Source organism: Psittacula echo (genome assembly GCF_963264785.1).
Source record: "Psittacula echo genome assembly, chromosome: 2".
Lineage (NCBI taxonomy): Eukaryota > Metazoa > Chordata > Aves > Psittaciformes > Psittacidae > Psittacula > Psittacula echo.
Window position 1 is genome coordinate 8,372,549 of NC_137737.1, and position 27,739 is coordinate 8,400,287.

The window sequence follows — 27,739 nt, forward strand, 5'->3', positions numbered from 1 at the left end:
ATAGCCAAGCTCAGAAGCAGTGACTTTGGGCAGCAGCAGCAGGCAGCTCTTAGTTCACAGGAGCATTGTCTCAGTCTCAGTATCTCACAGGTTCCATTTCAGCAGATCTGAAAGCCTTCTGACGAGTTTCTCTCTTTCTTTCTTAGTGGTTTTGGAAGAAGGAAATGGAGAAAAACAAAGCTGAGAGGAAGAACTTACACCAGGATATCACTTCTCTTGCTGCACCATACTACCAGTGTTATCATGGCACACGTCAACATGACTGGGATCAAGATGAGAGTTACAAGGATTTCATCCGGTGGATCTTCCCAGTGAACCTTCTCTGAAGTACAGTTTGAAAAGAACTGTTTGTGAATTCCACTGATGAAGCCCTCTGCGAGAGGGTTTGGCCAAAAGCAACTTGCATTGTTGGCTTCACGTTCTGTGCACTGGGTAAAGTTGTCATAATACCTGGGAGAAGAAGGAAATGAAGGAAAAAGTTTAACTAGAATGCATATGCGTATTACACTTAGAGAAAGCTACGTAAGGGGCCATATGGAATCCGTAAGAGTGGGTCTGTCATGGAGATACTCTGCTGAAGGACCTCTACTGGAAGCTGTGAGTACCAAATACTACACAGTGAGGCACAAGGAGAACTGACTCACACGTACTCATACAACTGGGAGATCTCATGTGAAACCCTGAGACCCCCAATGGACAGTGGTAAAAACCCTGTCTTTTGGGTGCTGCTACTACAGCCAGGACCTCCTAATGCCACTTAAGTAGAATTAGTACCCTCACTAAAGGCATCTACAGGATCTTTAAAAAACATATACACAAATGTGCTAAGAACAGAACGTTTTCAGCAAAAATGGGTAATTCATGCCTCATCTGTCATTGGGCGTGACATTGTGGTGAAAATAATGATGTGGTACTGGAACTGAGCAACAACGTGCGTTACTGTGTAACAGTTTCAGTTGTGTTGTACCCTCAGGCAGTAGAAGGATAATGGTAAGATAAACATACAGAAAGTCAGCTTCTGACAACCTTCATCTTTTTCCCAATTCCAGTGAATGCCAGGCAGGGGGAAAAAAATAATTCCTAATTACACATGTTAACAATCCTAGAATCACAGAATGCTTTGGGTTGGAAGGGAACTTAAAGCTCATCCAGTTCCAACCCCCTGCCACAGGCAGGGACACCTTCCACTAGACCAAGTTTCTACTTCTGTCAGTTCAAAGCCATTCCCCCTTGTCCTGTCCCTACAGGCCCTTGTCCAAAGCCCCTCTCCAGGTTTCCTGCAGCCCCTTTAGGCACTGGAGCTGCTCTAAGGTCTCCCCTTAAGGAGCCTTCTCTTCTCCAGGCTGAACCAGCCCAGCTCTCTCAGCCTGGCTCCAGAGCAGAGCTGCTCCAGCCCTCGCAGCATCTCCATGGCCTCCTCTGGCCTCGCTCCAGCAGCTCCACATCCCTGTTGTGCTGTTGCCCCAGAGCTGGATCAGGACTGCAGGGGGATCTCTGCAAAGCACAGCAGAGGGAGAGAATCCCCACCCTCAACCTGCTGTTCATGTTGCTTTATTGAGAGCCACTTGTAATGCCTAACACCTGATCTGAGCGCCCCATGTGCTGAAGTTAACCTGTCCAGGGTAACTTTATTTATGAGAATTGGCTACCCCTCAGGAAAAAAAAAGGAAACAATAAGGCTAAATGAATAATTGGATGGGTTTTATGGTGTTACTATAAACCAAAGAAATTCAGGAAGCAAATGATATATGCAGGAGGAGTTCGGAAGTTAAGAAGACAAGGAGTGTCTGGTCAGTACAGGAATAGGACACGAAATAAGGAAGCTGCATTATTGTCTGTTGCGTTTTTAAACATTTATTTCAGTTCTCCGTGACTCAATAAGCTCACTTCAAAGCGAAATTAAAAATAGAAAGGAGAGGGCAAGAAACCATATAACACCTCATGGGATAGCATCCTGCACATTGATCTGAAGGCCCTACCCTCCCTTACAGTGCATGTAAATATGGTAACTCCTGACAAATGGCTCCTTCTGACATTAAGTACCAAACGGGACTAATGCTGACTCAATCCTTTGTTGTGAAGTAGTGCCAGTATCTGGGTCAGGACTAAGGTCCACGGCCTATTGCCTGTCAAGGGAGATGTCTGCCTGCCTGTGCTACAATCACAGAGCTTGGGCTGATGCCACTTTATTCATAAGCAAATACACTGAACAGTCTGGTAAATCCACACCCAGATGCTCTGACACACAGATGCCTATATGCACAATGTATGTATATTGTAAGCAAAACAACTAGAAAGGAAGCTTTTGTGACAACAGCAGCAGCTGCAGGGAAACAACAGGAAATAAGCTAAAAATAAACCACAAATATAAGCTGTTATTTCAGTAGTGTCATTCTTCCATGTGACCCAGTAGCATCCATTCTTTATGTCCTTGGACCAAATTAGAAGCTGAAGATGTCTAGCTGAATATGGGAAAGATGGTCCCAGAGGAATCGTACATCCAAAGGCAAGCCTACAAGGCTCAACAGACTGCAATGCAGAGATGGTGCACCCGGTTGCCCAGGCAGGTCAGTGCTCTGTAGCATAGACACCAGGCAGGTGCCGTGCTAGAGAGAGCTCCAGCTCCCTGTGGCCACAGCCACCTCATGGTCATGCAGAGTATCAAAACCAACAATAAATCCTGATGACCTGAGCAGACTTTACAGAAGAGCACCCTAAACAGGAAGATTTATTTATAGAAACCTTTCCTCTTCTTTTGTTTTCTGCCTGGGTATAAAATCCTATAGAAAGCTCACTGGTCTGCCAGGAATTCTGTGGATTTTCCGTGGTATGAACAGGAGCTTTTCCCCCTGATTTTGCACATCAAGTACAACATAGCTAGAAAAATATCTGGCTAAATGTTGCCAAAAGGCCAGATAAAAACCATTAGAGAGTTACATTGTATTTGAAAGAGCAAATCCCTAAGAGCCAAAATAGAATAAAAATGCTATCTTAATAGTTTGAATTCCTCACAGTCTTCCCTTAATACCCTCTTCGTTACCTGCACTATAACTGGGGTTTTCACACAGTTCTGAGAGTGTAGATAAGGAAAAATCTCAGCTATTTGAGAATGCCACATCTGCCAGTAAAGCTCAATTCACTTAAATATTTATGTAATTAAGTAATGTAGAGTTTAGGCACTGCAGCAGAAAGCTCGGGTTAAAACCAATCCTCTGCATGGTACTAACAGCTGCCTCAGGAGGGAGTAACTGAATCCTCCTTACGTGGCATTTTGTACTTGATCAATTTGTTCGCAAGTTGTTGGGCTTTTGTAAGAGGGAGGTGGGGGTTAATAGATCTTTCATTCCAATTTGATTCTCCTGCGCTTAATTCTCTTACGCCGTATGCAATTCTCTTTATTCCAATGGGAAAGGCTAAAGTAGGAAAACTACTCATTCTGTGTAATAAAATGACTACCACAAAGATGCCCTGACCTCTGACTGGAGGTACTGCAACATCAGTGCATAAAAATTACATATTTTGGGAAAGGAAAGAACAAGAAATGACATTTTCCACTTACACCCTGAACAAGTAATTGGACAGCAGTACAGCAGCACAAGCTTCTTTACCTCTTGGACCATAATGAGGTGTGGAAGGTTATTATTCTCTGTCCTGAGTCACATTTTCATCTCTTTCAGGCTAGCTCCAAGTTAGTTAATACTCAGCAAAGGCACATTCACTGGGAGCCAGGTAACAAGCTTTGTGATCAGTGGGCTGAAAAATTAATGTATTTCCCTTGAGTTTCAACTCGGTTTGATAGGCCAGTACCAAAAAACAAGAGCTAAGCATAGTCTGAGCACCAAAATTCATCTAAAGCTGTGCTTTCCCCTCATATGCTCACGGGAATCATTGTAAGTTTTGAGGAACCAGCTACTTGGGCATAGGGCATATTACTGCAAATAGTTCCAGAGAACATGAAAAATCCTTAATTCCTCTTTGGAGCAATCTCTGAGCTGCAGCACATTTGTCATGAAAGACAATATTAAATATTCTAGAACAAAACTTCATTTTGAGAGCACAAACACTTTTTCTCCTGTACTTTATGTTTCCACTAAAAGAGAAAATAACAATCAATGTGGCTGGTTTTGTGTAAAACCTGAGGAGAAATTTAGTTTGTGAGTTATTTTACCCATGATAAAACATATTTATATATATTTATCTATAAGCAAGAACCTGGACAATAGGCACTTATTATCAGTGCACACATTTGCCCTAATGGGACAGTGTCTCCTGGAGTGCCCACTCACACTATTTAATGAGCCAGCTGGATGTGTTACATCTCATCCATCTTAGGGTACCCAGCTGCCCACCACTCAGAGCACTGGTTGGTCTAAGTGGGGCTTCATCTCATCCATAGTTTCCCACATTCCCAGGAAGGAACGTGGTAAATCCTTGCTCTTTCTTCTTCAATATCTGTACGGAAAAACTGCAGGGATGATTGGTTTATAGAGAAAATATACAACTCCCTCCTCCAGGCTTGCAAGAGACCAAGGAAACAAATGGATTGTTTCATGATGAGCTTCAACAAACCAGCACTTCCCAAAGAAAAATGTGCTTTCTAAACCCTCCAAACAATTCTCCAACAGCAGAGTGCCATAGATCATGGTGCTGAGGACAAACTGTCGAAGGCATCTGGTGGCTGCAGACAGCAGACCCACCAGCAGTTCCCATAGGAGAATTTGCCACCTCTGCAGCACTCATGGGTAGAGATGCTCTACACACAGAGTCAGGGATGTTTTGCCATTGCTTAGTGAGATGGGTGAGGAATTCAGAACCAAAACAACCACTCTCCTGTTTTACATAAATCAGGATTAGTGGCAGAATTATGGAAGGGTTCAGTGGGGTACATACATCATGAGCTCATTTTTGTTATTTTGAGTCATACCAAGTATTCAGAAACTACAGGGGAAATTCCCTCTAGCACAAACGAGTCTTGATATAAATCAGGTAACAGATCCTCCAGAGACACTCCTACTACTCAACAAGCCTGGAAAGGAATCTAGAGGCACTGTTCAGGATACCACAAGTTATGCGGTGCATTTTAATAAAGAAGTTTTAAAACTCTTCTCCCTCATACAGCCCCCAGATGCTTCAACCAAGACATTTCTTTATACACAGTTATATATTAAATCAGAGTTCAAAGTGAATCATTCTCCTTGTAGCCTCCACCCAGTCTGGAATGAGAAATGCTGAAATAATACTTATAAATATCTTCTGATGAGATTTCTTGCAGCATTTCTGGACGGAGGCAGGAAGTACCAAACAACCTCACAAAACAAAGCAAAAAGCCTGTTCTTGTGTGATATGCAGCCAGAGTTTATAGGATTTAAGGGTGTAACAATCTGGATGAACTTCAAATAAGGATCCAAACCTTAAGATTACTATCTCTTGAGGTTTCATCATCACGGTGAAAGCAAAGCTTTAGTTCTATAATCAGCTATGAGCCTACAGATATGGTGCAATATTTCTCAGCGTGTTCCATTCAACATCTCTCCAAACAGATCCATGGCTGTGTCTCAGCACTGCTTTTAGAGGAACATTCTCACAGACACACTTCTACCTCCCTGTTCAGATCACGTCTGCTGTTGTGCATCTCCGGCATAGAATTCAGCTAGAAGAAAATAATGCTCTACAAAACATAAGGAAGGAAAGGGGGGAAAAGGAAAGGGGACACAAGAAAATCCTTGCTGGTTTAATGTAAAGTGTCATTTACTCTCATGTCACTAAATAATGGGCATTGTGAGAGATTTACTCACTTGGGTTGAGAATAATAAATACATTCTGGTGTCCTTTGAAATAATTACAGATCTGCACCCTTGGCTTCACATCAACAGTGTCTGATGTGAAGATGCAAGATGATTGAATAACCCTCACTGAAAACCCCAGAATGCACAACTATTATTCAGTTGTTGTTCATTTCCTGAAGAGGCCAGGTTGGAAAGGGCTTGGAGCAACCTGGTCTGGTGGAAGGTGTCCCTGCCCATGGCAGGGGGTTGGAACTCAATGAGCTTTTAAGGCCCCTTCCACAACCCAAACCAGTCTGGGATTCTATGAAAATGTAAACATACAGAGCAACTGTAGATGTAAGCAGTAGTTTATAGACCTATTATCTATCTCCAATGAGCAACAGACACTATACATTAAGCAAATATAGAACAAGGAGGGAAGCATAGCCTGACAGCAGGTACTATGCTATAAAGATCAAAAATTTAGTAGCGCTGGAATCTTACCAAGCCAGAAGCTTCTGCTATCAACTGTACTTTGCCTTCTACCACTCCTGAGCTGTGTTTTAATGATTACTTAGTTGTAAACTCAGCCTAATTTGGGGATACACCAGTTCAGAAGGGAAGTATTCTCTGAAGCCATCACTACACCATGTCTACAGGAGACAGTCCCGTAACTCCCTTGAATTAGATAAAAATCAAAAGAGCAAGTGAAGGCAAATCCTAATCCCACAAACACTTAAGCATATATATCCAACTTCTTATATGCACTGCATCTCCTAAGTAGCATCACCATCAGTGAGCATGTGTGGAAAAAGATGTCCTTCATCTTTTTCAGTGAAGAGTCTGCACTGGTCTCAGATGCTTTCTGCCACCTCATGAATTCCCAGCTCTCCAGCCCAGACAGAAACAGCGAATGGACTGTGGAGGGCACAGGAAAACGCAGGATGCAAGAGCAGCACATGGAACTGGCATCCTGCAATCCAAACACTGAAATGCTCTGCAAATGTCTGGCTTGCAAAGGGTCATTCATGTGCTGTATCTTCCAGATAAGAGTTTTGCTCCTTAGAGATGAATACAACATTGCAGTGTCACTCTGCTCTGTGCAGTGATCTGGCTCAGATATAGCATTATATACTATGCTATTGCATGAACACTGAATTATGGCAGAACATATTAGTTGATCATGAAGTCATCATGGACAAAGAATAAAATGAAGAAGGCTGAACTACTCCAAAGAAATCCTTGAGCTAGCTTTCGGAGCAGCAATGAAGAAATAGGTGCTATTTTAGTGGTTAACATGAGTTCTCCACAAAGATGCCAAGTTGAGGCACATCCCCTCAGCAGTTTGACACAACAGGTACCAAGCTGCTGTGTTAATTAACACACCATCAGAAGCTCTGCATTTCTGGCTTAAAAATGTACATTACTTTATTGCAAGAGCAGGGTCTTCTGTGGCTCACTGCTTTTAAATCACTACTGCTCAGTTTCTAAAGTTGACTTGAATTACAGCTTTGATGCTAGAGCACCTGATAGAGACCACAGTTAGCACCACAGCTCATTTCTGCTTAAGCTCCTGAGGCACAGCAATGCTGCCAGTTAACAAGTGCCTTGGTAAGCTGACGTCCCTAGGTTTGCAGCAGCAACCCTACTATCTCAGTTCAGAATGAGCTTAACATGCAATAGTGCAAACTGAGGATTCAGGACTATTTTAGGAAGTCTGATGCCTGCTCTCTGCACTGGTCCAACATCAGCAGCTATTGTAGTAACACTGACATTTGGTGGGAAACAGAGAGAATGGCCAGGAGGAAAGAAGGGCCGTTTGTTACTCACTGAAAGCTGAAAGAAAGCAGAGTAATTTTTAAAACAGGCTTTAGTGCTGTGAGCTGAAAATGACACCCCCTAATCCTGAATGATTCCTAAACCTTGAGAAGGCACAAAATGGTATTTGGAAGGAGTAGAAGACTGTATGTGGAGGAAAAAGCATTAATTAAAGATGTAACCTTGTTACTATATTGTACCTTCCATTTAGAAAACTATGCTATTACAGCTAATAAAGATAACAGTAATTCCAATGTGTTTTCTCATTTTTCCTCTTTCTTCTGTCTTGTGTGAAGGGTTGTTTGGGCTGTATATGCTTGTTTAATGTTGTGCTGAATTTTACAAGCTCAAGTGTGCAGTGTGGGTCTGAAGGGACACGAGCCCTTATGAGATCTACAGCAATGGTTTAGAGACAGGTTTTTAAAACCAGTCAAATCCCTGAAAACAGTCACTAACAGTCCTTGAAATTATGTGTGTTATTGCGCAGCCACTAGGATATAGAACACTGGACACACATGAATTCCCTGGGAGGTACATGTAAATCCTTTTTCTTTCCTCTGCTTCTGGGGACAAGTGAAGTCTCTGTAGCTGAATTTCAGCTACAATCATCCCCAAAGTGTTTGGGAATTCAGGTCATATAACCAGAAAGCAAGGCTGGTTTGACTTGGCACAGATGACAAGGTTTCTACACCGTGCTGTATTCCTCCACCTCCAGCACCATGATTTATGCGCTCTTCACAAACTGGTTCCTGTACAGCACAGCACTGAGCACCACAAAAACTGTGGCGGTTTGCCCTGCAGATGCTCATGAAGGAGAGATGCTGCCAACACAATCTGCATGTGCTCATCAGTGAGACATCTCTGTTCCTTGTGTGAGCCTCTGTAAAATGAAGCTAAAGTAGCATTGCCCAATCTCACAAAAATACTGTGTAATAAAAGACAATAAGGTCTCTAGTGACTACCTTAAGAGGGACCGTATGTGTCATACACATACAGTTTAGATGGCCAAAAACTACCCAAGTAGATAGCAACAATCCCTGTATTATTTCTCTGGAGCCCCCAGCACAAGAGGGACGTGGACCTGCTCAGGCAAGTCCAGAGGAGGCCATGGAGATGCTGCGAGGGCTGGAGCAGCTCTGCTCTGGAGCCAGGCTGAGAGAGCTGGGCTGGTTCAGCCTGGAGAAGAGAAGGCTCCTTAAGGGGAGACCTTAGAGCAGCTCCGGTGCCTAAAGGGGCTGCAGGAAACCTGGAGAGGGGCTTTGGACAAGGGCCTGTAGGGACAGGACAAGGAGGAATGGCTTTGAACTGACAGAGGGGAGATTGAGATGAGCTCTTAGGCAGAAGTTCTTCCCTGTGAGGGTGCTGAGGCACTGGCCCAGGGTGCCCAGAGAGGCTGTGGCTGCCCCATCCCTGGCAGTGTTCAAGGCCAGGTTGGACACAGGGGCTTGGAGCAACCTGGTCTGGTGGAAGGTGTCCCTGACTGTGGCAGGGGGCTGAAAATGGATGAGCTTTAAGGTCCCTTCAAACCCAAACCAGTCCAGGTCTATGATTCTGTGATTTGACTGATTGCCATAGAAGTATTAAAACGAAGCCCACAGTAGCTGTTTGTGCTTATAATTCTCAATCCTGTTTGCTGTGCTGCTCAAACTGTAGGTAGCAGTTTGCTTTTTAAACAAAGCAAAGAAAATCTTCTCTTTACAGTTTCTGCTATAAAAGAGGCAGACAAATGTGGTGAACTTTCTGTATTAGTTCCCATCTGTACTCAAAAACTGAACCATGTAAATACCCATGCAGTGACAGTGGGAGAGCAGATACCACTGAAAAATGAATAACACATAAACCCAGCCTGAATAACTGGCTTTGTTTTGGTTTCAAAGTCAGAGGCCAGTTATGAAATAACTGGTCTAAATAAAGCTAAAATAAAACAACTGATTTCTAAATGAGGGATGGTAACAGGAAACAAGCGTGGCACACTGCTATTTCAGACACTGATTTCTATGCGCAAACTTCTTAGTGGTTTGTATTTTTTACTAATGTATACAGGCAAAAAGATATTGCAAATAATGCCTGTGTGTCATCTAATACCTTCATCCATTCATTTGCAAAGGAAGCAAACATCCACATTGTTTTCTAGATGACAAACATCACACAAGGAATCACAATTTGCCCACAGCAGAGCAGCTCGTGGCAGAACTGGGAACAGAGCGTGGGTCTTCTGGGCTCAGGACCAGGCTCTGTGTACAATCCCCACTGCATATGCAGACTCTAATTCTTACCCTGCAACCGGGGTACTGAGAACAACCCTCTCCTTGTGAGATCTCCACTGTCTGAACTGTAAACACACACACAAAGCATGACTACACATGACTTAATTCCATAGGAAACCAGGCCGGGAAGTATTACAGAGAAAGTGGAGCTCCAGAGGAGCTCAGTCTTTGGGGACTGTTTGGACAATGGAGCACCAGGTCCATCAGAACCTGACAGAGGGAATGGAAGGATGCCCAGAACTTCTTTCAGCTTTTCCCTCTGCACCTGACTGAAATACAGTCAGGAAAGAAAAACGCTGTCCATGCTGAATACAGGGACAGAAAACAAAGCACAGTTACCGCTGAGCAGTTATCTAGGAATATACACAAACCAGCAACAGCCTGAAGGAGATCTTTCAGTGACAGACCCGAGCATCTCACTTACAAGTGAGGAATATATGAACTACCATCTTTAATTCAGTGTATAAAAGACACCCTGTACCTCAGTCCTGAGCATATGCAAGGGCTCTGCTCCCAGAGAGTTCATGCAAGTTTTGGCACAAGCTCCAGTTTCATGTATGTTACTGACACAGTAAGTGTCACATAAGTAACATAAATAACACAGTCCTCAGGTGAAGGGGAACTCAGTTACAGACTAATTCTGCACTGTCATCCACCTTCCCTCTCCCTTCTTTTCCACAGGAAGCAAACCTCAGCACACAGGCCAGACGAGCCCTCTGACATGCTTCAACAGAGCCGTGATAACAGGCTGCTATCAGAAGAGAAAGCTTCTAGAACCTTGCACAACAAGTGAATCACACCACACCACCAGAAATGAGACACAAAACGGCGGTGCGACTCACTGCACTTTGCTTTCATCTTGCTTCATTCCCCTGCAAATGCACTGAGCTTGAATTTTTCACCCAAAGATCAAACCTCTGTCTCCATTCAACAACTGGCTTGTAATCTTAAGCTCTGCAAACCTCATTGAAAGAAGTTTATGTTACATAAACTTGCATATCCAGACAACTTGAAATTGTACTTTTGAGATATGCTGCAAATAAGTCTGTAAAGGTGAGGAGATAAAAGAGATTTAAGAATCCTCAGTACTTTTGTGCCTACTTGAAACTTGACTTGCACACCTACTCATTCTCCCTGCCACGGTTTTTCATGAAAACCATGACCTCAGCAAAGATCTTTGATGTGTGGGAAAACATACATTTCATAGCAGAAAAGAAGTGAGGATTCCATTTAAGAATAGACCAGATATTTGAGTTCAGCTCAGCCACACAAAAGAAATCTCAGTGTTCCTTATTTACATGAAACATGGAACATTCTTTAAGAGACCAATAGCGTTTGTGCCCTGAAGAAGCTGATCTTTCAGAATAAACTCTGGGCACTGACTCTAGCGTTAAATACAGAAAACCACACGAACACCTGGTAAGACATCCACCCCAGTGAGAGGCAGTGCTTGTGCACCAGGCCTGCAGCCCCATATGGAACACTGTCTCCATCAACTCAGCTGTGACCACTCCTCACTTCTCCAAGGACTGCAGAAGTGCTCCTTGCCAGACAAAAAGCAGGTTTTGTACTTGCCCATGGGTAGCTAGGGTCTGTATTTTCAACACATCTGTCAGACTCCTCGCAAGGTCTGCTTTGGAAGCCTGGTCATCCTTAGATGATATGAAGCACTGCTGTGGTGGGTGTTACAAACTCACACTGTTTCTCCTCTCTCCAAGTGCATTTTCCCCACAATGCAGAAGCAAGCTTTGTTTTTGGATAGACAGATTGTGCTGCTAGCTTTAAAGTGAGCAAAATGATGCATGTGAGCAGCTTAAAAGAAACAAACCTGCAAGAGCAGAGTCGAGTCTGCAGTTTGCCTGGGGCTGTGCTTGAACAGTCTCTAATACATAGGTCTCAACAGCAAAACAAATGCACATGAAACCACAAAGATACCTTCCCTAACATTTTGGTCCCCAGCAAAATTCATGCCAATTTGCAAGAGAAATGTCCACCTTTCCATCAGACTCTACAGCAACGAACTAGCCCCTAGTCCTTTGAGAATTAATCATACTATTAAACCAAACATATTCATGCTGCTATTATTAATCTATTTCAAAATGTAGATTAACAGCTAAATTACTATGGATATTAACTGCTCCACTGGCAAACCAATGTAGGAGTGGTTATTGCTAAGCTGCAGCAATGTTCTCCTCAACTTAGGTTTAACAAAATGTAGTGTTCCCATAGGAACAGTTTCCTCCTTCAGCCAAATCACTGAACACACTGAAAAAACCCTAACCCTCAAGCTCAGCAATAGAAAAAACAAAATCACAGCTAAACCACAGACCTAGAATGGAATTCCTCAACAGTTTTGTTTTATTGCTATTTAATCATCACTTCCAGACCCAGATAAAGGAGGTGGAGTTCTAGTGGTTAGAGCAGTAAAAAAGCCTCCCTGTAAACAGCCCACATAACATGTCAAAGAACTCCTGCCTTCAATAATGGTGAAGTGGCAAGGGACTGAACGGTATTCATCTGACCAAGCAGCAACATGATTGTTTCTCACTAATGATTCCCTGGAAAGAACTGAGGTAACTCTAAGACAGCAACTTTCCCTGCAACTATACTTATACAGCGTTAGTCCATAAGCTTTGTTCCGATGGTAAATGAAGCACAAATAAAAAGATGTTCAATCTGTAAATCAGCTTATACTTAAGCAACTAAACTAATGCAGTGCAATACAATTATTCCATGGTAACTTTTAATTAGCCAGCCTGACTATTAGAAACAGTTTAGCCTTACCTACACGCACCTCAGAACAAGCCCACGTATCACGTGTGGTGCACACATCTTTGCTCAGCTCCGTTCTCCTGTGGAGTGGACTGGTATTGCTCCCAATCTACTTTGGGTTTAAAGGCAGGCAGTTGAACTGACACTGCACTGCAACGGAAGCTTTTATGTGGACACATCCTCCACAGGACTCCTTTTCTTCTGAAACACAAACCTCAGGTCCCTGCTCAATTCCAAAAGCAGTGATTCATGTGAATGAGAGGAAAACCTGTTTGCGTTCATTTGAAAAACAAGGATCTCATTTGCAGAACTGCAGCCAACAGTGAACGTCACATCTTATTAGTAAACATATTTTCATGCTTCTGCAACATGAGTTGTGTTTTCAGCACTACTTGGAAATGAAGAATAGCAAGTGGCAAGTGTTCCTGTTGATCAAGTCCTATCCCATTTATATTCAAAGCAACATCACTGAAAGTCTGAGGATCCCATAGCAACATTTGTACAAGATTACTGAGCTGCCTTGTTCCAAGATTTCTATGACCCTCCAGGTTCTTTCAAGAAAAACTGAAAGCTGAATGTAAATGAATCTAATAACCAAGGGACATTTCCTTGATACCTTCAAATAAGCAGAATCAGAGATAACAAAATTAAAGGACCCTAAATAATGTCAATGAAGGCTTAATTTTGAGTTACTATTGTTATAAAATAGATGCTTTCCTTCCTGGAGTATTCTGAGTGCACAAAGAACTATCTCTGTGCAGAAAACCTCAGCTGTGCCAAGCTTACCAATCAGCTGGTGATGCTGCATCCTCAGACACCAGCACCCCAATCACCAAAACCTCTTACACTTGTCACTCATGTCCTGCTCAGCCTTGCTCTTTACCTCGCAGCTGAAATGCCAAACAAGTGCCTGTGTGTCAGTAGAGAACACAAAGTACAACCTAACAGCGTGTTGGAAGGAGGAATTGTACAAAAGCACAAGATGGCTCAGTGGCTCAGAGGGTTTAATTGCATTAAACATCCTCAGTGAGGACAGTTACCTTGATACAAGGGCATGGTACTGAACAATTCAATACTGCTCAGCAGTGATTCTTTGTTAAGAAAAACAAATAAAATCCACACTTCCTCCAACATCAGCATCATGAATTCATATTAGATTGTAACTTTGAAGCAGAATGGGTCTGAATGATAAATTCTGTAGAAGTACCAAGTACTTCCAAACCTGACTAACATTGCGTAGGTTTTGAGGAGAAGAAATATGTCATAAGCACAGTACTGTCCAAACCATAATGTCCTACCTGTATTTTGTTGTCTCTAGAATGGGAAAATTCTATCAATAGAATACATTTTCAGTTTATCAGCAAGGACATCACATAGAATTGTTATTTTATTCGAGGTATCACATGCTGCAGTTTTGTTAGGGACCTCTAATGAAAGGGAATTACAACAGCCAATACTCAGAGTTCTAAGTCACAGAGAGCAGAACTGCTGCAGTAGCCTGTTCTCTCACTTAGCATTTGTCTCCAGCCACTGACTGCGTTTCATGGGGAACAAGTAACACATTTCTGCTTGGTTAAGACTTAAAAGCAAAGCTTTTCTGCCAGTGAACCCAACCTCTTTCAGAAAGCTGAAGGGACTGCTGCTAGAAAACAGCTTTTTTGCTCCCATGATTTACATGACAGTTTGTATGGGGATAAAAGGCTGCTTCAACTGATGATTAATTACCCCCTAAAAACTGAAAAGACAAAATAGGTGCATGTCAGTTGTCACCAGTTTTTCTGCCTTATCTATCAGGTGGGTATATTTTCTTTAACCTTACTTTTCTCACCAACATACCTGTATAGAAACCCTTATTACTCTTTGCATCTCTAGCCAATTTCAGCTCCAACTGTACCTTTAGCTTTCCTGATAGCATCACTACACATCTGGGCAGCATCCCTGTATTCTTCCCTGGATACACATCCCTCATTCCACTGCCTGTGCATTTCCTGCCTACACTTTCATTTGACCAGGAGGTCCTTACTCAGCCATAGAATCATAGAATAGTTAGGGTTGGAAAGGACCTTAAGATCATGCTGCTCTCCTGCCTTCCTTGCCTGATTTCATACACATAGGATATATCCTTAAAGAGCTGCCAGGTCTCTTCTGCTCCTTTATCCCTGAGGGCAGTTTCCCAGGGGGTCCCATCTACTAATTACTTGAGCAACTGAAAGTTTGCTCTCTGAAGGTTCATGGTCCTGACTGTACACTTCACCTTGCCCATATCTCTCAAGACAGTGAATTCCAGAAGGGCATGATCGCTGCTGCACGGAGCTGCCACCAGTCTTGACCTTGACGTGAACATTTCCCAGTCTGTTTCCAAAGGCCTTGTGAGCCTCAGTCAGAGCGTGGCTACAGAGATGGCCGCAGTGCCATCTTTGTAAAACAGAAAGCACTCTTTGTAAAGACAAAACACTCTTTGTAAAGCAAAAAGCAAGGGATGAAATTCTCTTTTCAGAGAAGAGAGTATCAGTCAAGAGTTGCTTTAGAAAGGCACTCCAGCTACTGACTGTTTCAGCAGCCTCCTAAGGATTTGAAGGCTGAGGAGATGCATCCACTTTAGGTTCTTTCTGAAGTTGAATAGCTCCTCAAGATAATGCTGTATTTTGGACCCTCACATGCACACCTGCAATGCTGACATGCAAATAATATCAAATCAGAACCTTTACAAAACCAGAGAGATTTTGTTTCCAAAGAGATGTTTTATTGTGGCTGTTTATCTTCCCCTTTCTAGTTTGCTTTCCAAGACCCATGAAATGCTGAGTGGTTACATCAGTGTGTCTAGCCCCTGAATCCTAAACTCTTAACATCTGCAGTTTGGATAGAGCTTCCAGACCACTCTGTTGAGAATTAAGGCCTGTGTTTCCAGCACTCCTCAAACACCCTGTCCACTATTCCTTAGTGTCTCTTGTTCCTGTTGTCTGGTACAAGCTTCACAATACTTTCTATGTAATAAAGTGACTTCTAAAAGCTGTGTTGGGGCCTGTCCCATGTCAATTGAGCCACTGTCCAGTGCCCTCAGACTGGTACTGAGACTAAACCAGAGACCTAACACTCAACTATAATAGTTCCTATAGTCTAGTAGAAACAGTGGAAACGGAGGTCAACTCAGTAAGAGAAAAGCTCCTCCTGAAGAAGGGAAGAGAGGAAGAATCAGAACAGGTAGCCTATACTGTAGCAGGACAGGAGAGGAAAGAGATGGAATAATAAAAGAGGCAAAAACTGTCCAGTCCCTATCCATGACCAAGCTCCGAGACAGGCAAAAAGATTTCACCCATCACCAGAATATACATGTATCTTTCAGGAGACATCAGTTGATTACAAGTAGCACAAACCATTACACACCTACCACTTACAGTCAAACAAATCAGGCTTGTGTTTCTCTAAGTTAAATGTAAACTTTAGGACTCCTTACTTATGGATCAGGTTTCAAACTTTCTGTCCAGTTGGTCAACTAATGAAAGCCCTTCATCTTTGTGAGCTTCTCATGAGAGGAGACAACATGTTTCTGGAGCGAGCATTCAAACACATCACATGAGTTCGTGTTGCTGTACTCATCAGTAGTCAAGATTTTACATCTAAAATGTCAATCCTTGTGCTAGCACATGGAAGGGAAGCAGGAAGTACTCCCGAATTCAGATCCAGAGGTCTGAATATCTTTTCATTTCTAGTAAATACTCCTCAGTGCTGAAAACCACAGGTGCGCAATCTCTGTTGCCTCATCTGCCTTTTCTCTAGTACATTCAGCTATTTCTCCATCCAACTCAGATTATTTCACAATAGGTCAAGGCAAAGGCAAAATCAGACTAAGATCTGGTATTTTTTCTCTCCCGTTTTACCTCTCCCTTCAATCTCATTAAAAGTACCATTACCATTTTCTAGTGCATATCCTCCTTCAAAGGCCAGAAATGACAGAAATGAGAGCCCTGAGAAGCTAATAACACCATCTGAAGGTGTATTCCCACTATTTCTTGTCAGGTTAGATTTCATAGCAAACTTCTGCATGCTTAGAAATTAGTCTGCCTTTATAGTCAGCGGAGACACTGGAATAACTATAGGGCATGATTTATATGATATCTTTTAAGACACCGAGCTTAAGTTTCTGCTGACTAGGAAGGGGGTCCAGGACAACTAGTACATTGGATGGATGAATCCCACAACTGTTCTGTGTAACAAAGAAAAAAACATCACAAAAAAGCATCACAAAAGGCAAGAATTACACTCAAATATGCCACTGTCAGCGACAGAGAAACATGCAACCAATATGCTATCCTTGCATCTACTTGAGTTTATCTCCTTTCCAGAAAGGAGTCACCACTTGTTCGCACAATCTTAGCTCCAGTCAGCCCAAGTGCAAATGCTCTTGGGGCATGCAGGTATTCAAGAGATACCAGTCATTTATTGAGGCAATCCTGGTTTCTCCCAAACACATCAGTCTCTCTGTTCGTTCACTTTGTAAAGTTTACTGACCAGTGATGTATTTATCACCACTTTTCTCCAAGTGTTCCAACTCCATGCTAAAACCATTATCCCAACTGTGCTTCCAGACTTAAAGGCTCAGCCAGCTTCAGTCCAATCCTCCAACACATCAGGAGGAGCCAGAGTCAGTGGGGAAGAGCCAATCCCTAGCCCAGTGCCGCTGTGAGCTAGTCAGTGGCATCTCACTCCCTGTATCATCTCAGCAGCTCCAGGTTGTGCTTTCCATCTAGATGAACCAAGCTGACACGCAAGCAGACAAAATGTGGCTCTGATCCAGATCAGTGCTACACAGCTGGGCCTCCCAACAGCTATTCCAAACAGGCACCTGCGAACACAGTCATTTTTCTGACCAGCAGACAAAAACTCATGGGGAAAGCAATAACAGAAGAGCCCTCCTCATTCATTCCAGCCTACATCTCCAAACAACTGCTTCAGTTCCATTTTTAAAAGGATAATAAAGGATATTAAAGTGTCATCTGCTGAGTGGAAGCTGTTATTAGATTCCACTTAGTCCAAAGTAGCACAAGCCTTTCATAACACCACAGCATCGTTTCTTAAAGTGAAAACAGGGAGGAGAAATATCTGATGATACTCAGCTGTGAAACAGGAAGCATGGGTCAACCAGGTTTGCACTTTGAGAAACACCCACTGCAGCATGTCCACAGAGTGAAAAATACATCAAACGAAAAACTCAATTCATATGGTTCTAAGTTGAACTTTCTATCATATTTCCCATACCCCTCCTTACTTAATTTGTATGAGCATGCCAAGAATGTTGATTTTTTTTCACTATGGAAAATGGGTTTATATATACACTAATAAAATCCATTTGCTTTGGGAGGAGGGTGGCAGTTGTTTTCTATTGCAAGCAGAATGCAAATAATGAGGGTCAAGAAGCAGGTGACCAGTTACAGACCTAGATATGTATTAGGTATATATACTTCCCAATAATATGGTGCAAAAATCCATTATAGATTACAGTGAAACATTATAAATTATGCATAATATAGACCCCTGTAAGATCATCCTGCTTCTGAAGCTACCTTTCTGCAGATCAAAATCAGACTCAGAGCTTCAGTGACTCCCAGTCCCACAGGCTCCATAATGGAGGCAGACACAGAAACCAGTTCCAGATACCAGAATGCTCATTTTAACTTTTCTATGTCTCTGATACAATCTGATACTCACATTAATACGAAATGGTACATTTTAGCTGTCAGTAAAATGTATGAAGGACACCTGTACACCCAAGAGAAATGTAGAACATCAGTTTCTTGAAAGTTCAAGAGTGGTGCTCTTAGTTGTTTGTCTCTGCACTATGCCTTGGCAACCCTGCTCTTTCCAGCTCTTATACACTCAGGTCTTATCACAGAGAAAATCTTTAATTTTACAGAGCTCTCTTCTACCTCTATCATGTTTCATAAGTACTATAGTCATTTCAGACATTGCATCAAGTTTGTCCGTGCAGCTAGCAACATACAGGTTGCCCAAAGAAGTGGTTGCATGCTCCATCGCTGGCAGTGTTCAAGGCCAGGTTGGACAGAGCCTTAGGTGACATGGTCTAGCATGAGGCATCCCTGCCCATGGCAGGGGGTTGGAACTGAATGATCTTAAAGTCCTTTCCAATCCAAACCATTCTGTGATGCTATGATACATGTCTGCCTTTTGCAAACTATATGCCAGGCTGAAGAAGGTGACTAATCCCTGTAAGAGTGCAGAACACTGCTTTTTTTTGTCTTGGAACTACTTTCCAGCATTGAATTATACGTTGTTGTGCAAAGATAAATAGAAATGCCAGAGCCTTGTCAATTAACCATGTAAAATACTTACTGTAAAATACTGTTCTCTAATAAACTTCTGTAATTGAAACAAGACCCTGACTATAGAACAAATGGGTAGTATTAATTCGTACCTCATCGTGCAGTCAACAGTTAATCACATGACTAATACTGCATGTAGCTTGAAGCAAGCAAATCTATTTTCTTTGCCTCTGCTGGGTTAATCTGGGTTGGTTTATATGTTTGTGGTTAGTTGATGCAGTTAGAAAACAAAAATGTACAAAATGTCTTGCAAACCAGAACAGAAGAACCACAAAAGTTGGTATTATGCATTCATTTTCATAGCACATTTACCGTCTTTCATTTTCACCGCCTCCAAAAATAGACTGTCCATGATATTTGCATTGCATAATTGATACCAGTCTATCACTAATGCCATATTGTTTTACCACTGAGTAACTTTAGACAGAAAACTTACGTATTGCTTATTTTGAAATATGACCTTCTGTAATAAGCTCCATGAAGACAGTTTTCTATTACTGATCTTTCCACAGCAAAATTCAGAGGGCATGAAAGGTGTTGAAAGGGCCTATCAGCTGACAGCCATGAGATTCAACAGCAGAGTGCTTTCTAACATCACCTCTAAATTGCTTACAGTATCTTTTGCAAGTGATTTATCCATTAGGATCGTTATATTAATGTATTTTGAACTATTTGTTATTTGACTTACTTTACCAAGTGCTGACATACCGATCCCACCTTGTGAGTACAAGCTACCAGCCATTAGTCTGATGCATCTGCAGCAGTACACATCAGTTTGGTGCATGGCACCCTTGCTGAAATATTGCCTGTGGGGCCTTCTAGTGACCTTAACTTCACCAGTGTTGGAAACTCTCCAGGACTTTAAGAAGAAATTATCAATATATACATTGGTGACCTTTTGGCAAACGCCAGATTTCACTCTCTTCTTGAAAACAATGACTCATGACAAATGTAACAGATGTCAAAACTTGTTGGAAAAAAAGCACTTGAAAAATTGAAATCTGATATTAAAAATGGAAGAGTTTTCAGCTATTGGTAATGAAAAGGTCACACAGTGACAGAACTTGCACAAAGACGTGCAAAATTCTCTGTAAACTGAAGAACAGGAAAGTTTGGGCTCTTAGAAACTTTAAAGAGATGGAGAATGGGCTGCAAAACCACACTATTTTGGCATGATAGAGTCATCTCTTTCCCAATGGCAGACACACGGTCTCCAGTGGTTTAACAATAAAGAAACAATTATTCTTGATGGAAACAAACTCCAGTCATTTTCTCTTCTCCCCATGCCTCAGTATTGGTATCCCCAGGTTGAGGCTTTTGTAGGCTGTGATTATGTATGTTGTGGAATAAATAGTAAATAACATTGGGTTTAGTTCAACAAACCTGAGCTCCTGGAATTGTGTGTATTTAACTCGGCAGCCTCTCAGAAGATCGGCCAATTTCTCCTTATCCTGTGCATTCACCCATTTGCTGGTTTCAAGGAAGCTCTTCAAAGCAAGGTTTCCCTTGCAAAAAGCAAGATTTTTCAGTGTCCAAACCAAAACTCATCAAATGTAAAGTTGACAAGGCTTTCCTAGTTTGTAGCATAGCTATTACTATAATGTGCTGCAGAAAAAGTGACAGCTTTGCACAGAATTCATAAATTCCAGTGTCAGTGCATCATTAAAATTTGGAGGTCAGAATAATCCATTTAAAATTCAGTGTCCATTAATGTTTTTCACCACCTTTCTGCATCATTTAAGTAGCTACAGCAGCCACAGATTTGGGAGCAGGTTGCTGTAATGTTGCACTAAAGTGAGTAAAAATGCTAGAAATGAGTGTCCAAAGCCATAAGCCTATTCAGTCCCTCATCTGGAATTATCAAATATAGATTCCATTTTCATAGCCATGATCTGTACAAAGTATCTTTCCCTCTCCTATGTAGCAAAGAAGAGACAATGTTAACTGTATAAATAACCATATTTCAGCCTCCACATCTACCAGGAAGAAAGCAATTATGTGGCAATGAGGTGTTCTTGCCTCATGTGGAACCCTGGTCTCTGAATTCAAGCCTTATGCACATTCATCAGGACATACTCTTAGCTACATGGTATAATCCAAAGCTAATATATTTTGTATGAAAGTAATGGAGATTCATCTGAAATGTAGTTCCTCTTAAGATGTTCTAAAATCCTCAATCAGGGACAAGCTGTGCCTTTGCATTAACTTCATGGCAATTTTGTGGCTAGAACGGCTGATCCCAAACAGGAGGTGAGTGTATACATTTTCAGCACATCTCTGCATCTGGCAACTTTGTGAGACTTTATATCGGGGGGGGGGGTGGGGGGGGTGGGGGGGTGGGGTGTATTTCCATTGTTTTAAAGAATAGATAGCAAACATGATTATTTCTGCAATGAAAAATTGCTGTTGTCAGCTACCAGCACGATGGCAACACAACTGCTGAAATATGACATTCCTTTTCTTGCAGACACCTAACTGATTTATAAGCTTTGCTTCACTTTGGAAAAGGAAGGTATGAGTCACCAAAGGAAAATAGTAGATTCTTGAGGGTAATGATTACCAGCCTGGTTTTGCCACTGCTGCCATGACCTCTAGGAGTTTTTAGAATGATTTTTTAATAAAAATGACTGTAAGCTTTGATATATGAAGAGGTGGAAGAAATACACAGGTAGAAGGGATGAAATACCAGCATTATCTGCCTTTCACTGAGAGCTTAAAAAGAAATCAGTAACTGTATCTGCATGAGAAGCCCAAAGGAAACCTGTTCTATTATACCACAGCAGTCCTTGTTTTACTATGCCGCACCAAACACTTAATGGTAAATAAATCACACTGACATGAGGCCACATAGAGTGCAGGTTTCTTCAATCTTCCTTCACAAAGACGCTAAGCCGACATGGAATATTTTCTTCTACAGAATCTGGCCTGACAAAACTGGGAGGGGTTACAGCAGGCTAAATAAGGAATTTTGGTTCCCTTCCCCAGTAAATCTTTAGAGGAGGGAAAGGGAATTCTTCAGACACACACAGAACATAAGGGGAAAACATTGCAGAAGATAACCTGGAGACCAGGAAACAATACAGTGAGCTTTTGTTCTACAAGCACATTTGTGATTTGCAGCATTTTCGTCCAAGATAAAGCTTAACCAATGTAACTTGTCTATCAGCATATAAATCCTAACACAAATACAGACACACACCCCTCTACATGGTGTGTGTCTGTAGCCCCTCTACGTGGCACAAGTGAGGAAGAGTGGGACTTCCTTTAATCAGTACTGTTCTGGATCTAAAAATCACGTGTGCTGGCCACTCAGAGGGCCAGCTCCAGGCAGCCCCAGTTTGCTTTTCATGTGAGAAAATCACATGCAAATACCCAGAATTGAGGCTTTTCTGATAAATGCTGAATAGAACGAGCCAAAGGTGCCCACTTTCTAATTGTGAGACACGTTTCTGTGGGAACAAATTAGCCCACACAAATCAGTGCCTCACCTTAGCTGCAAAACAAAGCCAGTGGTTTGTCTGAGATTTCCACAGTACATTCCCCTTGTACAGCTGTTTTGACATTAGCAGCTGGATGCAATCACCACTCAGCAGCCAGATCAGGCTTCCTGCAGCAGTCAATGGGGAAGATATAAAAAACCTTATACAACCAACCAAGAAAATGACTCAGTTTGGAGGGCTCTTACGTACACACTCAGCCAGCAGATGTTATTAGCTCTGAGCTTTAAGAACTGGGGACATATAATTTCATCTTGGATTGCACATGTTTCTTCCCGTTTGTTTTCCCATTGATTTTAATGTCATCTGGCATTCTTTTCTTTAATGTTTTACTGTGTTTCTTTGAAAACTAGACACTTATTAGTAGTATAGTTTAGTTTAGTTGGGCCAAGTTGTAACAGGCAAAACTCCCTTTGACTTTAAAATTGAGCAACAGCTTTAGGATTATTTTTCCAGAAGATTAGATCAAGTTTGGCTCTAGTCAGATGTATCTTTTTTCCTTAATTCCTTTTTCAAATCTTCAACATCTGTACAGAACATGGTGGACTCCTTCGTCATCTTCAATGGGACTAAAGCCTATTGCTTCTCTTTATAGACTTCATCTTTGATATACAGTGTTCTGGGAAGTCTACATTGAGGCTGTACTGAAAATACAATGGTTGTTCAGCATGAAGATAGACCTCATTCTCCCAGCAGAGCAGGGAGTTCCACCACGTACACGCACATACTCCCAATGAATCAGCTTCAGACACAGTTTTGCCCTCTCCTATGCTTTTAAGGACTCAAATTTAAAACTTCAGAAAAGTACAGTTGTAACACCTTCCAAGTGCCACAGGTCAGTGTCACACAGCCACTGCCTCACAGTGAATTAGGGGCTCTCTGAGCTATGAAAACAGGCTTGATGTGGTAGAAAAAAGCAGAGATTGTAGGAAGAGGTCTGTTACAGTCAATACTTCTGAAACAGAAAAGCCAGATCTTACATGTGTTACATGCACTGCTTTGCTAGAACTCTCTTCCTAAACAAATATTGCTATTTCACCCTCAGCCTCTTGATTCACAAAGTAGCAGGTATGTTCCCTTACACACTTGTGAGATGACTGTGGCAAGAGTAGTATTGGCCTGAAATAATGCAATGTCTTTCTTACACCAAAACAGACAACACTTGACTAGGTCAAAGATAACAACAGAATCCTGCATTTCAGTCCATTACCAAATAAATGTTAGTGAGGCTGCTCTGTCCCTTCAGGAAATGTTTAGAGGACTGGAAACCCTAGAAATTACATATCAGCACTATCTTTTGACTATTAAGTTATCAATTGTTATTTCATTTACTGATTCAGCTAAAGAAAAGCACTCCATAGTTTGCTTTGGATCCATGAGAAGTTAGTTTGGGGATGCACTCCTTAAAAAACTTCTGGCTGGCATGACTATGCGGAGATTTCGGTTAAAGAAAGGACTACTGGAATGACAAGATGTTTAACGATACAACTGAGTAAGCGTGCAGCAAAAGACATGTACAAAACATGTAGCCATCCATTTCTCTTTGACTAAAGGAAGGTCTTTGAAGGAAAATCACTTTCTGGGCTCATTTGCCATCACTGTCCCTAATGACATCAGAGAGACTGATGGGCTCTACCCAGAGACAGATGCTCTTTTCACTATATCTTTCCCTGTCCTGAATCATGCAGCATCCTGCCCTCATTTTGATTTCCTGATACACTTGCCTGAGTGTTGGCAATAGGGTCATGTTCTTTAGTGGCATCTGCTGCTCAGTGCCCCAGACACACAATGGGCATCTTTTGCCCAAAACAGGTTCCTTCTGACAGCTCAGTAAATAAAGCCCCAACTCTTAACATTTCAAAGAAAGGAGGTGTTTTAGTTTGAACCCATTACCCCTTGTCCTGTCGCTACAGTCCTTGATGAAGGGGACTTATATGTGATCATTATACATTTCCAGCAAGGTCAATATCAGCTATGAGCCTAAAACTCTGTTACTGATTTCCAGTACCACCTGCCACACGAGGGCTGCATCTGTTTAAACTCAGTCAAAAGGCTTCTTTTTAAAGACCATGAGTTTGTTAAGAATAAAGTTAATAAATGAGTAATGGAGGTGTCAGAAGATCTTACAGTATAATTCAGTTACAATGAATTGAAGCCACTGAGATGTCTCTCACAACTATTTGGCTGAACAGTGAAGCAATGCGGATAATGCTATTTACAGTCCCATAACCAAGGACAGCTATTTACCCCAAAGTGCTAAAACTCGTCCATAAAGAAAGAGTTCAGAAAAGAAGCAGATTTCCATAAAAGATTACATTTTGATACAAGATACAAAGCCAAATTTTGTAAAAGCTTTGTAAATGAAAAGCACCATGCAGAAATTACTGTATGAAGAAACAGCTTCCTTCATAGTAAACTCAGTTTTAAGCCACTATCTCGTCCAGGCTGACTAATTTTTATTGTTTGAGGCTAGATGTAAAATCAAGGTAAACTAATACTACCAGGTTTAAATATCTGAATTTTAAGTGACCATGGCTAGAAATACTGTTTTTCTCCTGATTTGTCAGAATACTTCAAATAAAGAAGTGTTTTAGGCCCATCTGTCAGGTTCTTCCCATGAGAAGGAAGAAATTACTCTGCATTTTTCTTATATAAAGTATGACATCAAATCACATTGCCTGTACTCAAAAGAGTAAAGTTCTTAAAGGTAGATGTAAATGTGCTGTTTCTTCAGTGCAGTGAACCCTTAAGATAAGTTTGCCATCACACTGATAATGCTTGATTAATACTTGAAATAAATTCCAAAGCAAACTCCTCCCTTTACTCTCTCCTAAGCTTGATCTTGAAATACAAGTGATAGAAAGAAGTTTCTTAAAAATGTATAATGTAAAAATGTAAAGGATTTTTCTTTTGGAAGAGGCTGGAATTCTTCTGGTACTGCATATGGCAAAAAATTAACAAAGCCTCAGACTGACCCATTTCTTCAGACAAAACAATCTTCACAGATAGGCACTTTCTTGTACGGGAATGAAAATGACACCAAAGGGGAAGTGCAATCAGAAAAGATAAAAGCAAGGCAGATTCTTAACTCCCATTGAAAATCAGGAGAACTCAGAGACTTCAGTCACCTCCAAACTTTGGACAAATCTTGTGCCAAAATGTTTGAACTCTTGAAGAAATTTTAGTGTAAGGCTTGTGAAAAGCTGCCTCTTTCTTCATCTGCATTAGCAAAGGCAGATTCTAACATTTTCACTCCTGTAATGTATTTTCACTCCCCCATTCCTTTCTCTGCTGTAAATAGCCCCATTAGTTCAGAACACATCAATATGAACACGAACTCTGTTTTGTTATTATAATACAACTGTAATGAAGACCAAATGGAGCAAAATTACAGTTCTTCCTGCAAAATAAGTAAACCAGCTTGTATCTAGAGGAGTTTCAAAATTAAAATCATTACCACATAATGTACAGATACTTGTTAATAAATCTAGCAGTACCTGCATTGCAAAGATTTTCTTTTCCTTTGCATAAGCACATTTCTCTGTCAGATTTGAAGGCAATTTCTGCAAGCTGGATAAAGAAGACCTTACCTCCTTTTGCTCTTCCCCACGGTGGGAGAGAGCTGCACGAGTGCATCTTTCTCTCCAGTGCCATGAGATTTAAGAATCTACCTTGTAGAAGGTTGCAAGGTTGTAATGTCATCTAGGGTGTGTAAATAAAAGTGCTAAGAAGGAGTAGTATCTAAGTTGTTAATATGCTGTCAGACTAATGAAATGGGCAGGACATGTCAATACAGATATCAGTGGTACGAGAAACATGGGGAACTGCTGCGACGTAGCACAGCAGTCCAGCATTTCGTTATCTATAGTGTCTATTGGTCATCCGCTAGTTAAAATCTTGCATAAGGTGGCTGCAAAACCTAGCATTACCTGAGGTGATACTACATAGGAGACAAGACCAATGATCATATGAGACAAGAAGATATCTGGGGCTATTTGATGCTGTGACAGATCTGGTGACAGCTAGCTTGTGGCTACCCTGCCTCAGGAGCATCCCCTAAACCGTCACAGTGCAGTTTCAAACTCAGGAAGATGCTCTGCTTCAGGCTGGCTTGTAGCACACTTACTCACTGAAGTCTCATTTGTTGAAGTGCTGAATGTCTGCAGTTCCCTCTGATTTCAGGGAGTGCAGAGGATACTCAGCGCTTCCGAAAACCAAGCATTATGCATGAGCAGACATGCTCTGAAGAAGCAAATGCTCCACAAAGCCAAACCCACCACCAATTCCACAAGCCCTCTGAGTTCCCTGCAGAGCAGAGTTTTAAGTGTGCAGCTTTATAGAAAAAAAAAATATTACTTAAGTAACCTTTGTCTAAAGTGTACAGAGATAAAGATTAAATACAAACACAACTGTCTGAGGTAAAAGCAATAGCAGCTAGTATTCATTAGCCCACTGGGTGGTTCTCATTTAAGTGGTCAATTTTGTGCACTCTTTAAGAGTTGGGCCTTTCTATGTGCATGTGGCCATACTTCAGGGACTTAAGAGCTACAGCTTGGCCCTCTGCAACAGACAACCAAATACAGGAGGATTTCAATTTATCTGGAGCACAAACACTTTATATGCATTATGGATGTACACATTACAGTGTTCTTGGTCTATGAGGTGATCCTTTCTTTAAAGGACAAATAGCACTATCAGGTGAGAACTATTAAAACCAAAACTAGCTCTTACATGATAAATTCTGTCAGGTTGCACCATTTTTTAGAGTCCACTTTCTTCATCATCTCTTCAAAGGATTTTCCACAGGCAGGCAACTTTTCTAACATGAGAGATTCATTGCAGAGATTAGTCTGTTGACGAGCACCTAGGTAAAATCAGAAAGCACCTTAAATCTCAATCACTGAAATAGAAGCAGCACAAACATATCACTCACAAGTTACATTGTTGTAAACCTATTAGTTAACTTTCCAAACCATTTTAGAAAATAGATAAAATACACCTTTACATAAATTAATTAAAAACATAACTTAGTATGAAATGCTATAGGTTACCATATATAGTATCATCTTTTAGACCTAACATAGAGGAACCTACCTATTCAGTTTTCTAACCTTACTATCTAGTAATACTATTTATACTATACTGACTTACAAACTAACATAGAAACACCTATTTGCATTTTCAGTTAAAAGCTAACTGGAGTTACTGACCATATACTTCAGTGTAGAAAGTACTTCTCAAGCTCACACAGATGCATCCCATTCGACTAACTGTATGGCTGT

At 41.4% G+C, this 27,739-nt stretch overlaps 1 protein-coding gene across 1 annotated transcript in view; it reads right to left on the reverse strand.

Annotated features, from left to right (window-relative positions):
- Nucleotides 1-194: 194 nt before the first annotated feature.
- Nucleotides 195-27,739, reverse strand: part of RAMP3 (receptor activity modifying protein 3) — a gene marked incomplete at both ends in the record, with an annotated part of 46,769 nt that continues 19,224 nt past the window's right edge. Inside the window, 2 exons of the mRNA XM_080610541.1 lie at nt 195-450; nt 27,189-27,321. Coding sequence (XP_080466667.1) covers nt 195-450; nt 27,189-27,321 — 389 coding nt within the window. The remainder of the gene's footprint in view (nt 451-27,188; nt 27,322-27,739) is intronic.